This window comes from Xyrauchen texanus, chromosome 40 (assembly GCF_025860055.1).
Source record: "Xyrauchen texanus isolate HMW12.3.18 chromosome 40, RBS_HiC_50CHRs, whole genome shotgun sequence".
NCBI classification, from domain to species: domain Eukaryota; kingdom Metazoa; phylum Chordata; class Actinopteri; order Cypriniformes; family Catostomidae; genus Xyrauchen; species Xyrauchen texanus.
Genome location: NC_068315.1, coordinates 20,261,563 through 20,278,903, shown reverse-complemented (window position 1 = coordinate 20,278,903; position 17,341 = coordinate 20,261,563). Strand labels below are relative to the sequence as shown.

General features: G+C 35.4%; 2 protein-coding genes across 2 annotated transcripts in view; both read left to right on the top strand.

Moving 5' to 3' along the window:
- fam20cb (FAM20C golgi associated secretory pathway kinase b) overlaps window positions 1-2,800 on the top strand; it is a 54,814-nt gene extending 52,014 nt beyond the window's left edge. Inside the window, exon 10 of the mRNA XM_052113252.1 lies at window positions 48-2,800. Within this exon, the coding sequence (XP_051969212.1) occupies window positions 48-285 (238 nt within the window). The 3' untranslated portion in view covers window positions 286-2,800. The remainder of the gene's footprint in view (window positions 1-47) is intronic.
- Window positions 2,801-6,815: 4,015 nt separating this feature from the next.
- Window positions 6,816-10,141, top strand: LOC127633899 (forkhead box protein L3-like). The gene is made up of 3 exons (XM_052113276.1): window positions 6,816-6,996; window positions 8,405-8,573; window positions 8,811-10,141. The coding sequence occupies exons 1-3, from the start codon at window positions 6,890-6,892 to the stop codon at window positions 9,225-9,227; spliced, it is 693 nt and encodes a 230-aa protein (XP_051969236.1). The 5' UTR covers window positions 6,816-6,889; the 3' UTR covers window positions 9,228-10,141.
- Window positions 10,142-17,341: the final 7,200 nt, after the last annotated feature.

Genomic DNA, 17,341 nt, shown 5'->3' with positions numbered 1-17,341 from the left:
AGTATTGTAAGGTATTAGTAGTGATTCTGACTTACTGCTTGACCCAGGTTGAAGAAGTCCACCCATTTAAGGCTTCAGCTGTTGGCTAAGGAGGAGTACAAACTGAGTGCACTGATGGAAGAAAGTCTCCAGACAGACACGCTCTTGCCGATCCTCATTAGGCCTCACCTAGAGGCCATGGACCGCAGGTTGCGCCTGGTGCTCCAGGTACTGGCTGGCTGCATTGAGAAGGAGGGCTACAGCAATGTAGTAGAGGATGACATGGGCACAGTCCCACAGAGGTAGTGGGCACAGACTGATTAGGTGGCCCTGTTGGGTCCTTTGAAGTCCCACCACAGCTCTGTAGACCATGAACGTCTTGCAAGAGATGCTCTTGTTGATAAACTCTGAATTCAGTGAATTCCAAAGACTCATTCCTCAACCAATGGACCATGTGTTTAAATAAAGATACACAGTTGAAAGAGAAAGTTTGAGAGAATGTGATCTGCAGTCCTGCATTAATTTAATCTTAAATGTAAACTGAGCTTCATACTGTAGGTCACAACAAGTGTTATAAAGCAGTGGTTTTCAACTGGAGGGTCACGACCCAAAAAATGGGTTACAGACCTGTTTTGGGTCACGAACAGCAGGAAGAACACAAAGCTAAATACAAATAGTTAAATAAATTGTATAACAATAATAAATCTCTGATAATAAACTGACTCACTGGGCACATCCACAAGTGCCCCATTGATTTGCACAGATTATAATGTTGTTTTTACCAAATTTTAAATGTTCCTATTCAACCCACGTCATCTTAATCATTTTACTTTTTGCTTTGGACTTTGCAGTCCTTAGTGGGCTTAACATTAATTACTTTCAATGTTTGATTTTAAGGATAATTTTGTTGTAGGATAAACAAGTTAAGTAGGGACTTAAGTGTTAAGTCCCTACTTAATGTCTAATGTAAAATCTGGGTCCTGAAGCAAAACCAGTTTAGAACCACTGTTAAAGGATCAAAATAAATAATGAAAAATGCTTGAACATCATTGGTTCAGTATTTGCTGTCACTTTATTTAAACTTTAGAGATTTAATGAGTGGTATCAATAATGTGCTGATGTGCGGGACAGATCAACTTCTACAGTGAATGTTTGGCTGAAGGTTCAGTATTAGCAGAAACAGAAGATAACATTTTACTCACATTTCAGGTCAAACTAATGAGGAATGACAGATTCCCAAACTTTTTGCCGCAGTACATGTGAATGACGTCTGAATATATGTTTTTTGCATAAAATGAGGTATTTTGTTTCTCTTCATGGTGAGGAAAATGAGGAACTGTGCATTCAAAAATCAATTCACTTCACTTTATTTTACTGTACCTTGTTAAAGACAAAAAGCTTGGAGTGAAGGGTGAGTTGTCTCCAGAAAGTATTCACCCCGTCTGCAATGTTATAGATGATCAGAGCTTATTTATTGAGTTTCATATTTATTCTTCAACATGTCACTCATACCATTTTCATTTCTATACATCAAATCAAAGAGGTAGATTCAGTGTAGTACATTAAACGAGTTGCAGTATTTGTGCTAGCAAGTAGATCAGTAACGATGAGTAGTATGTATAAGAAATCTTGACAGTTTATTGGATTTCAGAAAAACATCCTAAGCATTTAACACCTTGCATAATTCTTGCTTAGTCTAATCTCTTTACTTGCACATCAAATGTAGTAACAAATATGAAAAGAAAAAAGTGTTATTCAAATATCAATAATCAACATTGTCAACAGTGTGATTGCTGCATTTCTACCACATTTGACCCAAAAATTTAGACTTTAAAGGGGCACAGTGATGCTGATTATGTATAAACCTACAGTATGGATCATTGTAAAATTGTCATGCTATTAAACTGACACAAAAACAAAATATGTTTTAATGTGCTCAGAGGAGTATATGACTGATTCTCCATAGGTCTAAATGCTGGTTTACCCATCTCTAGTCCTATACATATGCTGATACAGCAGTCTATACCTTTTCTAAATCTTTCTATCAAATTAGAAAAACACGATTCAGCATTTAATTGGCCTCAAACTTTACAATGGATTCTTTTATCCATTAGAATTTATATTAGAATTGCTGATCTGTTTGTAAAAACTATTAATTGATTTATAGTTGCCCAGAGTTATCGGTAGTAGCACAAAGATCGTGTTTGTTTTGCTGATTGAGATATTTTCTTAGTATTATTTTGTACAGTATATACTGTATGCTCCAGTGTATGTATAGACATTGCATGTACATTATAACATTAAGTGTCTTTTTATTTCAGTGTGGGGAGAGTTTGGGTGTTTATGTAAAGCTCTCAGCATTCTTTGCTGGGCTACAAAACACATTTGTATAACTGCTGAAAAAGTTGTGTAAATACTATGTGAATCCAGTGCCTGTGCAATTATAGAAATACTTGAAAACTCGGTTATGTAGATAACAGAGTAATCAGCAGAATAAATGTGGTTTATTATATCATGGCGACAGTACAATTTGTAGTGAGGGGATAGCTGCTGCTGGGCAAGTATTTTGTACATTGTTTTGTTGTTTCCTTTATTTGTACAGTTAGTATTTTCACATTTACGGAGGATTACAGTATGCCTTTTTTTGTTGCTACAGTACTTTATTTTGTCTCTCAATGGGAATTTTTGTGTCACTTTTCCCCTGGTTTAAGTGCAATAAACTGAGAGATTCAGCAAATGGTCTTATACATAGATTACATTTTTTTTTTATCAATAAATAAAATCAGTTGCAGCATTTGATGCCTAGAAATAAAAACTCCAAAGTGGAAAAAAATGAAACGTCCTTTTTACTGTATATTGGTGCCCACTGACCAGCCTTAGAACACTCCTAGATATAAATGTATCAAAACAATATTTAATACCATTTCAATGTGGTAATTAAGTGATCATTTCTGAACACGGGAACTGCTTTTTCTTTGACCTTTTTTTCATCAGAAAAATTGAAACAGCATTTGAAACTTTTTAGCAAAAATGTTTTCTTTCATTTAAATTCTTTAAAAAACGTCTTTGGTGATAAAAAGTGATAAAACATTCAGAAAAAAAGGTCATATCAACTTATGGTCAAGCTCTTTTTTGGAACATGGTAGCTGGTTTGTTACTGGTCAGAGTGGATCTATCAGCCCTAACCAGCTAAGATGGTCTACCAGGTCAATAACACCCCACTCGCTGGTAGCCAACTGATCAATCATCTAAACCGGCTAATGACAATGACCAGATAGAGAACACAGGCAACCATAAAAAATTGTGTTTGTGCTATAGCAAAGCTACAATTGGGCTATTTGGATATGTTCAGGCTCTGACTGTTATATGGCATGGTTCATATTAGCTCATAATAATATAATTAAAGGGATAGTAATCCCAGATGTTTATGACTTTCATTCTTCAACAGAACACAAAAGATTTTTAGAAGAATATCTCAGCTCTGTAGGTCCATACAATGTAAGTGAATGAGACCTTTGTAGCTCCAAAAATCACATAAAGGAAACATAAAAGTAATCCATACAACTCCAGTGTTTAAATCCATATCTTCAGAAGTAATATAATAGGTGTGGGTGAAAAACAAAACAATATTAATCCTTTTATAATTACTTTTTTACCCTAACTTTATACTTTAACTTTCACTTTCAGATGTGAAAGTGAAACTAAACAGGCACCACATGTGACTTTTAGATGTAAAAGTGAAAGTGGAGATTTAGAGTAAAAAAGAACTTCCATTTTGTTCCATTTCTATTTTGGATAAAAATCTTTCCTACTTATCTTAAAGGTACTGTTGCGCACATGCAGTGTGGAAATTGTTCATTCCAATATAATAAGATTGATCTTCGTCACGTTGTGACGTTCTTCAAGTGTAATGTTGATGAATGAATTCAAAGATACACCGGTTGCAGCACATTTACTACAGCATTGTTTACATGTGGAATGCCCTTTAAACAGAATTTAATAGCACTAATACACGACGGGCCAAACAGGCTTTATTTAATGATAATACAACAAACAGGCTTATGTACTATTACATTTATTATCAGTATTCACTACAGATTTAAAGCCTCTCCAGATTGTCCAATCATAAGGCAATACATTAAAAACTAGCAACATGTCAACAAGCTCAGAGAAATTAACAGTGTTCTTGCTTTAGCTGATGTGATGGTTCTCTTTATTGCTTTCCTTCAAAAAAAGTCTTCCACAATGTCATTAATGTTCAGTTCTCTCACTAGTTTGCTTTGTATAGCAACTACAGAAGAAGCAAGTTGCTTTTTTATTTTATTTTTCTTTAAATAAATCCACTTTGAAAAAATGTGTTGCTTAAAGGTTTAGTTGACCTAAAACATTATCTTATTATTTACTCACCCTCATGATATCTCAGGTGTGTATGACTTTCTTTCTCCACCAGAACACACTTGAAGAAAATGTGAATAATATCTCTGCTCAGTAGGTCCTTAAAATGCAAGTGGATGGTGATACGATTTTTTAAGCTCCAAAAATCACAGACAGTCAGCATAAACGTCATCCATACCACACCAACTGTTAAATTAATGTGTTCTAAAGCAATAAAGTTTAAGAAATAAAGTCATACACACCTGGGATATCATGAGGGTGAGTAAATAATTTGGTCATTTTCTTTTTTAGGTGAACTATCCCTTTAATGCTCGTATAACGCAATTATTTCCCCTCACCACTAAGCCAGAGGGCTCTGACTAGCAGCATAAGGCCTATTTATTATTATTTGGCAAATATTAATAAATAACAATTTCAAAACAAATTTTTCAACATTGCTCTGTTACTCTAAAATAATAATTTGTACAAATAAAAAAAATATATATATATATATATGTATATACCCTGCAGATCCTCAGGGTCCTCTGCTGCCGGAGGCACTGGGCAAATGCCCTGTAGGCCCATGCGTTAATCCGTCCCTGGTTGAAGGGGCTAAAGGCCACCATTGCTTTTCTTAAGTTGGGCAAATAGATTTATTTTTTTAAATGGACGTACATTAACTGATCCAATCACAATGGAGATTAATTTGTTTATAGAGTATTTCGATGTGATGAAATGGAAATGGTGCACTGTTTGCAGAAGTAGTTATTTCGAATAAGCATTATCTTTGTTACTTGTTACTGTCTCAAAAGTCTTTGCAAATGTTGACAAATTTTGACCTATATCATTTGTCTCTATGCACAACATCACAATAAACCCCAAGTGTGGAGTAAAATGTCCTCGCCCTACCTTGTTTAAAAACTTAATTTAATCAAAACAACCTTCTGTTATTACTTTTCACACAAATGATGTTGATCTATCAATATTCAATAAAAAACATCGGAATTTTCCGATCTTGATGCATTTTGTGATAAGGAGAAAAAATAAGCACATTTTCATTAAGGCATGTCTCCATTGTTGTCCCCTACTTTTGTTAGTAACAGTCTAATAGTCATTTTAAATGTGCTCATGTGCTCGCTTAGATGGTGAAGCTTGATCACATCTATAAAAAGCTAATATAGGCCTATATATATTTTTTTTAAAATAACCAAAACAGCTGATATTTAGACAAACGATCATTAAAATTATTTGACACTAATAACCTGTTTCCACCCTATTACCACCACAAGTAAAGTGCTTTTTAATTCAGAACATATCATTCTTAATATGTCCATCAAGGAAATACAGGGAGTTCAAATATGTCTACAGTTGGGCTACAGAAGAATAAAAACACTCGCATTTGTGATGAAAACCTTACATGGGTAAACAGAGGCCTAGTAGGCCTAATGGTCCTCCGGAAATTCAACTGAGAGCGGTCTGGGGGGACAGGGACCACTAATCGGACAGCAGCAATCAGAGCGGCCGCAGACGGTCCAGCAGAGGAAACGGCGTCATGGGAACGAAGCGGGACTCCGCTGGGACCCTAATCAGATCGCACTCTCAGTGCACTCAGACAGGAAACCCAAATATCTGTCTGATCATTATTCTCTTTTGTTAACGTGATTTCAAATGAACGAATGCAAAATGATTCCCGATTATAACCATATTAGTTAAAATCTCACCTGTTGAAATTACAAATCAAAGCCGCAAAATGTGTCTAATACTTGTTCGAAGCGAAGTTACTTAATAATATTATTTATAATATGCTTTATTATATAATACGTAATATGAATTGGCTGGACTATAAGAGCTGACTTTCGAAGCAATTCTGAAGGATTTTAGTCCTAAATGTTCGAGCTGAGTCCACGCCAACCGAGAGATGAATCTGTGTCTCAGATCAAGGGGCCACACACACAGACATCTCGCGCCGTGGGATATTTGTTCCGTTTCTCAGTCCCTCATATGCCCAGTTAAATGTTCTTTTGAACACACATCCCCTTTTTAGTCACGGAAACACAATTTATGGCTATTATGCCGCATTACAGATCGCATCTACAGAAGCCAAGAGTTGCTGCCGAGAGATATGTGATTCATTTCGAGGGGCCACAACAACTTTTAGTGAGAGAAACAAAAACAACCTGAAAGAGTTAAGACTACAGCCACGAGAAGCATGTTTGTTAATGTTTCGTTCATCGTTCAATTATTGTTAAGTGGATACGACTATAAAAAGAAACACTGCAAAACAAAACATCCAATCTTAAATCGGACCGGACCACCCAGAATCAAAGAGTGAATGAGTGACTGTAGTTTGTGGATCACGCCCCGGGTTCCGACGTTTACAGTAGTTCCAGTCATGAACGCCCATTATATCAGCATCTGACCAGCAGCCGGTGAGTTCCTACACACTCCCACTTCTCATGAGAGCAGCTTCATTTGCCTTGGCCAGCTAGAGCCTTATTTATTTCATCATAAAGGCTTGCCTCCTGGACTTCTAACCATGTTTGACACCTCGCAATATCCTTATAACTGTTTTAACTATGATGGCGATGGATACCCCTCATGTGGCTCAGATGAAGAGAAGAAAGTGTGCCGACCGGCTTACAGGTAATTACTACTACTACAGTTACTATTATTATTGTTATTATTATTATTATTATTGTTGTTGTTGTTGTTGTTAGTAGCCTATTATTATACATTTAGTATGCTGACAACAATTGACTTCAAATTAAAAGTTGTGATGTACCATAAAATTATAATAATAATTATGCAACTATAATAATATACAGTATAATGTAACATTTCATTATTCTTTATAAGTTTATGCTGTCTAGGTCAGTGAAGAACTGAAGATGAAACATGGAAGCTGTTGCAATATTACTAAAATATGCAGTGTTCATTTAAAGCATGTAGGGTGCCACGGGACTAAAGGCACACCTGAAGGAAAATCTGCTTTTTTTTTCTGGTCTCAAAGTGTATCAAGATTAAAAAAATACATTTATTTGTATTAAAATATTGATGGAGCAACATCATTTGTGTGAAAATAAATAACAACATAAGGTTGTTGTGAATTTAAATAAATAAATAAAAAGGTCGGAGGGTGCCTTTCACCCCACACCTGTGTGAAAAAAAAAAAAGTCCACAGGGGGGTTATTGATATAGTGTAGAAACCAGGGCAAATAGTTGTACAAAAGTATATAGCAAATAGCAAATACAGCAAGACATTGTTGTTTTTTGTTAAGTTTTTTGTCACAAATTAATATAATGCTTTATCGAAATAACTACTTCAGAAAAGGGTGCACATTTTCTTGTTCAATTCAATCACCTTTGACATTTCATTACATCTAATGTATTCTATAAACAAATTTATCTCCATTAAGATTGAAGTGTGGGCCCTTTTAACATGTTTCAGAACAAATCTATTCCCCTCACTTAAGAAAAGGAACGTGTTTTATAGGAGCCTATAGCACCCGCAACAGTGGGTCTTTTACCCCAAATACTATCCTTTCACTTTTTGGACTGTTATTGGAAATTGTTTGATTTAATCACCTTGAAAAAAATTTAAATGACAAATAAGTATTTAGTCTCAAAATAAATTAGATAATTTCCAGGATATTCATGAGCTACATACATTTTCAACAACTGAAACTGTTAGATCAAATTGCCTCATTATCAACCTTTAGACATTACATGCAATGATCTCATGGAAGAGGACATTTTTCCAGCGTATAGTGACAAAAAGGTGTTTAGGAAAGTCCTGTAGAAGTTTTTGTTGCTATTTAGCATTTTGAGAGAAAATTAAATTGAAAAGGAGCCTTTTACCTCAGGGAGCCTTTAGCCCCATTGTACCCTATACTATTAATATTGTGTGTGTGATTTTATTTCTTATTATTTTATATATATATTATTTTTAATTTTTTTTATTTACACCAGCCCTAATAAATGGGGGTACAAGACTCTTTAAAGTCACAGATGATCTCTGACTCTTATTCGTCTCTGTCTCTCTCTCTGTTAGTTACATTGCACTAATAGCAATGGCTATACAACAGAGTCCAGAGAACAAAGTTACCCTATCAGGAATCTACGAGTTCATCATGAAGAGATTTCCTTATTACAGATCCAACCAGAGGGCTTGGCAAAACTCAATTCGCCATAACCTCTCTCTAAACAGCTGTTTCATAAAGGTATGACAGATGACAGATTAGTGTCAGATAAGTGTGATGACATGTGATGGCTTAATCTTTAAATAGCCAAAGATCTCCACTACAGTACACAGAGGAAATATGATTAAATATTAAATACAGGTTTAAGTGTTCCACTTTACCACCTGTCCCACTTTACCTTCATTCAACTTAAGTGTAATCAGTCTATTTTGCTTTGCTTTGCCTGTCTACAATTCTGACTACCTGTGTTTTCCTCAGGTGCCCCGCACAGAAGGTAACGAGAAAGGAAAAGGTAATTACTGGACATTTGCCACAGGCTGCGAGTCCATGCTGGACCTCTTTGAAAATGGCAACTTTCGCCGTCGCCGCCGCAGACGTAACTCGAAAATGGGCCTCAAGGAGCCAGTCGAACCCTTTGTTGCCATGGACACTCATCAGGGTGCTGCAGTAAGATCCATGAATTCAGATTCTTTCTGCTCCATGAACACTAGTCACAGACCAGCCCAAATCAACCCACCCCTCAGCAAACCTGAGCCCGAGATCAAATTCAGCATCGACTACATACTCTCCACACCGGACCCTCTACCTGGGTTCAGAGCCGCTAATGGTGTAGCTAGAGCTGTGATCCATCACCTGGAGCCCCAAAATCTCAATCTGCACTTCTGGACCATGTAACCATGACTATTCAACCTGAGAGAACCTATTGGATGCAAATCAGTAAATATCCAGATGTTGAAACAGTTTCAAAAAAGAGAGAAATTGTAATAATTCACCCAAAAACCCAAGCGAATTATTTCTTCTGTGGGACACTAAAGGTGAATTTTTGGAAGAATATCCTGGTCACTCTTATCAATGTGGAAAAGAGAATGAAGACTGGGGCCTTTAAGCTACAAAATGAAAAAATAAATAAAAAAAAGGATCATAAAGTTTCATAAAAGTGGTCAATTATTCAAAGCCCTCTGGAGCCATGGTAGCGATTAAATGGTCAGGGTATTCTTCAAAAAATCACCTTTGATATATTCTACAGAAGTCAGTCAACTGGGTTTGGAACGACAAGAGGGTGAGTTACAAACTACAACATTTTCATTTGTGGGTGAACTATTACTTTAAAGCTTCAGTAGTGTGCATAGTCTTGTAAGTTTTCCTATATTGCAAATTGGCTTGTAATTATGCACATGCAGTGTGTTGTGTGCTAGTGCTCTTGTCGGCAGCTCTGCTCAATTAATGATTCATGTCAGCAAAATTGCTAAATAAGAATACAAGCATAGATAAAACTGTAAGTTATGAGTATATAATTATTCAGTGATTACTAAAAGGAGTTTAAGGTATATTTTAGATGTAAATTATTATACACCATCTCATCAAAAGATTTTAAAACAGTCAATCCTCACTTGGAAAGGGTCGCTTTGTATATTGCATGAATTTTAGTCACTTTACAATATTTGGTAGTGAGCTGAGGAAAGCATATAGATAAAGGAGCTAAACAGGGTGCACTAGTTTATTTTGATTAAATTATTCGTTCAGACTTTCAATGGACCCTTTTCACAAACAGTGGTGACGCATTTTTGTCCTAATAAAACAGCACATGAATCTAGCAACATTTTTCCTTATTTTTGATTTTTAAAATTATTTAATGTACATGTACAACATTATTTGTGTTATATTACCCTGGAATTAATATAATAATAATAATTTTAAAAATCTTTCAAATACAGCTGTTGAGGGAATGAGAGTAAATTTGGCATCTTTCACTCCCGTAATCCATCACTCTCTATTTCTCATCTTCTAAAAAAGTGGTGGATTTTTTTCAATTAGTGTTGGAATGAATGGGAATGCAAAAATATTTATTCTGATCTTCCATGTTCAGTTTACCTTGACACAATTCCACGTTCTAAACCTGGAAAACTAAATCTTATGCACACCTGAAGTGTTTTAGTGCTGCATCATTTTGTAGACATGGATATGTAGTTAGTGTATTGTTCCCAAACAAATGCGCAAACATAGCTATGGGGTTAATGTAATCAGCATTCCCTGCTTATTGCAGGCGTGCTGAATGACTCTGTTGTTTACATATGTTGTTTATAATGTGTATCATTGGCCCTTGACAGTCTGTGATCCGTATCAATCACTGATAGACTGAGCAAATGCTCCTCTGGGCAACACTTACTCTAGCTCTGGAGCCCTCCCAGGGATGTTTAATCATCTTTTTGTTTTGTTTTTGTTTTTGTTTTTAGGACTCTCTTTTTATTTTCCATTTAAGTGGTGGACTTTGGAATGGTGAATTGAAAGGTGATTTCAGAATTTTCCACATTTTGCTGTATAGTAGTTCAACTGAAATCTAGTGTCACATACACCGATCAGCCATAACAGTAAAACCACCTGCCTAATACTGTGTGCCACCAAAGCAGCGCCAACCCGATATTCTTCTCACCACACTTGTACAGAGTGGTGATCTGAGTTACTGTAGACTTTGTCAGTTCGGACCAGTCTGGCCATTCTCAGTTGACCTCTCTCATCAACAAGGCATTTATGTCCACAGAACTGCTGCTCACTGGAAGTTTTTTGTTTTTGGCACCATTCGGAGTAAATTCTAGAGACTGTTGTGTGTGAAAATCCCAGGAGATCAACAGTTACAGAAATACTCAAACCAACCCGTCTGGCACCAGCAATCATCCATGCGATTGTCTAATCAGCCAATCGTGTGGCAGCAGTGCAGTGCATACAATCATGCAGATATGGGTCAGGAGCTTCAGTTAATGTTCACATCAACCATCAGAATGGGGGAAAATGTGATCTCACTGATTTGGACTGTGGCATGATTGGTTGTGCCAGATCCGCTGGTTTGAGTATTCTGTAACTGCTGATCTCCTGGGATGTTCACACATAACAATCTCTAGAATTTACTATGAATGGTGCCAAAAACAAAAAACATCCAGTGAGTGTCAGTTCTGTGGATGAAAATGCCTTGTTGATGAGAGAGGTCAACAGAGAATGACCAGACTGGTTTGAACTGACCATGTCTACGGTAACCCAGATACGGTCACTCTGTACAATTGTGGTGAGAAGAATATCATCTCAGAATGCTATTCTGAGATGCGGTTGGCACTGTTTTGGTGGCATGAGGGGGACCTACACAATATTAGGCAGGTTGTTTTAATGTTGTGGCTGATCGGTGTATATCCATCAATCTAGTGTCACTATAGCTCTTGTATTCTGCAACATATATACCAATCTTTTTTGCCAATAGTTTTCGACTAGACATCACTATGGTGACCAAAAAGTTGTTAAAGATACATATAAAAATAAATATTTTAAAATATATCCATGACATTTGTTAAATTAGCAGAAAGCAATCCTATGATCTTTGCCATTTTTGTTTGACTGCTGGTATAAGGCAATAAATCAGTAACTTAATCTATTACTTAAGGCCGCTTCTTAGATTAGATTCCTTTATTGTCATTGTAACATGAACAATGAAATTTTGTGTGGCTCAATCCAAACAGTAGTTAAAGAACAAAATACAAAATATACATAGAAAATGTGCAGTTCAAGCAATATAAATACATTTAAGTACAATAAATACACTATATATATATATACACATACACCCATATACATTCATGTACATACTTATACACATACAGCACATATACTGTATATACATACATACATCCATTTAATATACATACCCTCACATACATACTTTCACTTATGAATACATGTACATTTTCTTTATGTAATTGAGATGAGGGAGGCCATAATTCATGGAAAAAAAACTATTCCTCAATCTGTCTGTTTGTGCATGTAGTGTCCTATAACGTCTTCAAGATGGTAGAAGCTCAAACAGGTAGTGTCCAGGGTGGGTTGGGCTTTGAAGATCTCTCCGGTCAGCAGCCGTGCAGCTGGCATATCACACTGTGGCAAAGTAGAAGTGTATACTTTCCATAGTACAGTGTGGTAAAAGTTGATGAGTAGTTGTTGAGGTAGTTGTGCTTTTTTTCAGATTCCGTATGAAGAACAGTCTCTGTTGTGCTTTCCTCACCAAATTGGATGTGTCCATGGACTAAGTGAGATTGCATGTAATGTTAACTCCCAGGAACTTGATATATTCTCTGCCCTTACCACCTCTTCTCCATGTATGTATAGGGCAGAGTAGTTCTGCTTCCTGAAGTCCACAATGATCTGTTTGGTTTTTGAGATATTGAGGGCCAAGTTGTGGAGAAAAGTGATCTCCAATCTTAACATTCTAACTAATTGTTAAAAAGTCCATTATCCAAGCACAGAGTGATGAGCCAAAACTGAGATTGCTGAGCTTTCCAACCAGTTTATGGGTATTATAGTGTTGAAGACAGAGTTAAATCAATAAAAAGTATCCTTACATATGTGTTCTGATGTTCCAGGTGAGTCAGAGCTGTGAGCAGAGCAGTTGAGGCCACATCTTCTGTAGACCTATTGCCTCGATAAGCAAACTGATGTTGGTCAAGGTCAGTGGGGATGACAGCTTTAATGTGTGCCAGTATCAGTCTTTCAAAGCACTTCATATCTATAGGAGTAAGGGCAACCGGCCTATAGTCATTCATCAATAGAATGTCTGAATGACTATAGGACATAGTTGCACTTACTCCAGCTCTGACTCACCTGGAACATCAGAACACATGTAAGGATACTTTTTATTCCCCCTATATATCAAACACATGATTCATTCAAGATTTTAAAATCTGCAGAAAATGAAAAATATTCTATAGCACATTGTAAAAAAGAAAAAAAGTAAAAAAAAAAAAAAAGAAGAGGCAATTGTTTAATTGAGAACTCTCACTGTTATAATCCATAGTGAAATAATGTAAAAAGGTCACCAGATATCAAATCAAATATTGAATAAATTGTGTAAATAATACAGACTAAATCTCAATAATATCCACCAGTTTTGCAATAATGTTAAAATGAAACACAGCAGAAAAGGTGAAGAATAAAACATTTAGAAAGTGTAAATAAACAGGTGTTTCATGTGTGATAACCAAACTATTATTTAAAAAAAGGCATTCAAATATACTGTAAGTCTTTAATAAGTATGTATTCTATTTTACATGTGTCATGTGAAAATTCATATTAATGGTATAGAAAAACAAAACGGTACAATAATCCCATATTTTAATAGATGTAACTGAATACTAACAAACTGTCAGACAAGTGCAGTCTAACCTTCTCCAAATCTCCCTAATCTCTCTGTTTGACCTTTTCCGTTCATCTGAAGTGGGACTAAATTTGATCCAAACACTCTATTAGAATATATATCACTCATAATGTGGCGAGTTTAAAACGGAAGCCTGTTAACATTTATTTTCCTTCTAAGGTGTATCAATCATGGCTTGCTTTGTGCTCAGGAGGGGACATTTTTCAATTTAACCTTTATATTACAGAGTGACTGCATCAGAAAGGTTTCAACACACTTAACATGAGTGGCATTTAATATAGCATTACACTTGCAAGGTTAGCCGGAGATGTGACCTTATTCAAATCCTGCTGCCACCACAACACCTATCCTGATGCAATTATAATTAAACGCCTTATGCCGGCTTGCAAATCCTCTGATCGATCACTGATATTTACGTAAATATTGCACTGCCCCCAAGTGAACATCTAACTCTAAAACTGTTATGGATCAGCAGGTTTCTATTAACAGCGCTGTTGATGATGTGTGCTCTGGTGTGGATATATTTGGGTAAATTAACTTAGCATAAAGTGCTCCAAGGCTTGAGCTTAAAACACCCGATATACCCCAAATAATTCAAACCTTTTTTTATTTTTAAAAGCGTCTCTTCATGTTTAGGAATATTTGAACCAGTGCTGTTTTCTTAGCTTATCTACAGTTGTTTAAATATTAAGATAATGTTTATTATTATTTCCTTCATATTTGTAAAAAAGCCTTCTATTTGTGCACATATAATGAAGCATTGTCAGAGTAGTGAAATGAGTGGCTTAAGGCTAAGTAAACAGCACTCAATGAGGAAATTGGGAAATCAGTGATGTGCAACGATAATGGCACCCATATAATAAACAAAAACAGCAAATTTACTCAAAATGTTTAACTTTCATTGCCTTTTTTCCTGTTTTATAATTGGATTTTGGGGAGGAAATTATTATAAAAACAAGATAGTGATGAAGCCTTTCAGAAATACACCTTAAAAAACTAAATACATGTTTATACAGGGAAAAAAGGCAATCCAATAATCCAATAATAAGTCCCTTATTAACAATCAACGTTTCCTTAAGGTGTGATTTTTAATTTGAATAGCTCAATTCAGTGAATAAGCAGTGGAAGGGTTTCTAAATAACCTTAAAATAACTAAATAATTCTTAAAATAACTGTCGGTTACGAGGTTTTAAAACAAAAGAATCAAGATGCTATTTGTTGGATGGTAGTGAGTGACACCAGAACATTTTTACTAGAAAATCAATAATTTCATTTGTGATTTTGTGATCACATGGAGTTGCCACTGACTCTGCAGTTTATCAATGCATCTCAGAGTAAACAGGAAAAATGACTCCTAAATGACTGTGAAAGCAGGAGATAAAAAAAACAACAAAAAAAACAGATATCCTTAAGTAGATGTGAAACGTTGACATTAGTGATAGAAGACAATACATTCATATTAATCACTGACTAAATGCCTGAAACCACAGCAGACCATAAACTGAATAGGCCACGTCTTATTGAAAATGTGACTGTTTACATCCGTTGTACCTGTGTTACTCTCAATACAAACATTTAGGCTGTCAAGTCATGTTTTTCTATGCAGTAATTAGGCATTGATTTGAGGAGTGGGGTTATTGAATTGATTACAGAGCACAAAGAGGAAACAATGTAAACAAATTAAGGGCTTATGATCAGGAAATAATTCATTTGCCTCAACCCCTTGAAAAGGAATATGTGGTTTTGCATTTGTTTAAAGTGAGAATAAAGCTAACATGGGAGTTTTTATTTTAAACCCTTAGTCAGTAATGTGCCATGCAAGCCTGATTCTCACTGGGGCTTGCATCATTTCCTCTAAATTGTTGTCAAATTTGTCCACATGCACCGGAGGTCCTGTCTTCAAAGGTTTAGGGCTAGGCAATTGTAAGAAACTAATTGTGAAGCCTTAAATTCTCTGCAGCCACATAACTCTAACTAACATAATATCACATTATGTGGAATGTGCGTTTCTTGTATAAGATGTATGTGTCCCTGTTAGGGCAGTTATACTGAATCTGTAACCTCTTCAATACAAGGACTGAATGCTTATGCAAACAGCATATTTCAGGGTTTTAAGAGATATTCTCTAACATAAACAATGTTGCATTAAAAAAATAAAAATACATAAATAATAAAATTATATATATATATTATATATATATATATATATATATATATATATATATATATATATATATATATACACACACACACACACACACACACACACACACACACGTTATAAAAATATCACACAGAACTAAGTTTCAATAACCGCTTTTATGCACACTTAACGATATTCTGGTTAAACGTTTATTCATAAAATTAATTAATTAATTAAACTACAACTGCAGAGCTTTTGGAATATTGCTGTATACATGTAATCAGCATATTCCAAATAATCCCAGACATGTACATGCTTTTCTTACTATTCTCTTGTGGAAATACTGGAGACACTCACTCTTGCCATTTATTTCTATTCATTAAAAGTAATTCTGCATATTAAACATGCAGATGAATTGCAAAATTCACGTAACACTCAAAATGACTTGGCAATAATTATTAATTGTTTTTATAAATAAAATTCTAAATAATGTAGGAATAAGCTAGCTCTCTTATTTAGATTTCTAGAAATCAGAATATTGGGTTATGGCTTGATTGGGTTAGTGTGTTAACATGATATCAGGATATGATACTCCAATAATTTTAAGATATTATTCAGAAATTCCTTGCATGCAAATGTGGTCAATGTTGGATTTGTATTAGAGTTTGATTTGTTAAGACATTTTGTCTTAGCAAATGTCTACATTTTGCCATATTTAAAACAATAATAAAAAATAAAAAAAACATTATAGGCTGGTAACAGGTCACCAACTTGGTATATTTTATTGGAGTTCAACACATGCATGAGTCAAACAGTACAGAGAGCAACTTGAGGTATAACAACAGGTAAGCACACAGACCAACAACAGTACAATCTGCAAAACCAAGATCAACCACAGCAATGATCACTGGTTAAGAGAGTACAGCTTATGCCAGCCCCACACACACACACACATTGTTTGTTCAGTCCCTTTATAAAAAGCTTGATTCTCTCCTTTCCTTCCCTTGGTAAATGCAGAATAAACATGTTGTCTGCAGCAGAGGTCATGAAATCAGGAGCTGTTCACACGTATACATAGAGACACACACACACACACACACACAAACACAACTTCAAACACATATCAAAGAGAAGAAAGGTGCCATTTCTATAAAGAAATGCTCTCAGTACAAAAAGGGTTCCTCTACCAATGGCATTGGCGTAACCTGACCATATGCTGGGGATAATATTTGTCTGATTCCTTTTAGTTGATTGTATTGACTGTATTAACTGTACTGAAAATAATAGTCCAGAGATGAGTTGAATCTCAAAACCTATGATTCAGAATCTGATCTTTACAGTCCACTTCATACCAATATACAGTAACCAATACTGACTTTTGAAATAAAAGACTCATCAACATAAATTTGTTCTACACTCTCAAACTGTACATTTCTGAGACCAATATACAACCAA

Coding starts and splice junctions, on each gene's coding strand:
- LOC127633899 (XM_052113276.1), top strand. CDS start 6,890: ATGTTTGACACCTCGCAATATCCTTATAACTGTTTTAACTATGATGGC. Junction 6,997..8,404: donor GTGTGCCGACCGGCTTACAG/GTAATTACTACT, acceptor TCTCTCTGTTAG/TTACATTGCACTAATAGCAA. Junction 8,574..8,810: donor TAAACAGCTGTTTCATAAAG/GTATGACAGATG, acceptor TGTTTTCCTCAG/GTGCCCCGCACAGAAGGTAA.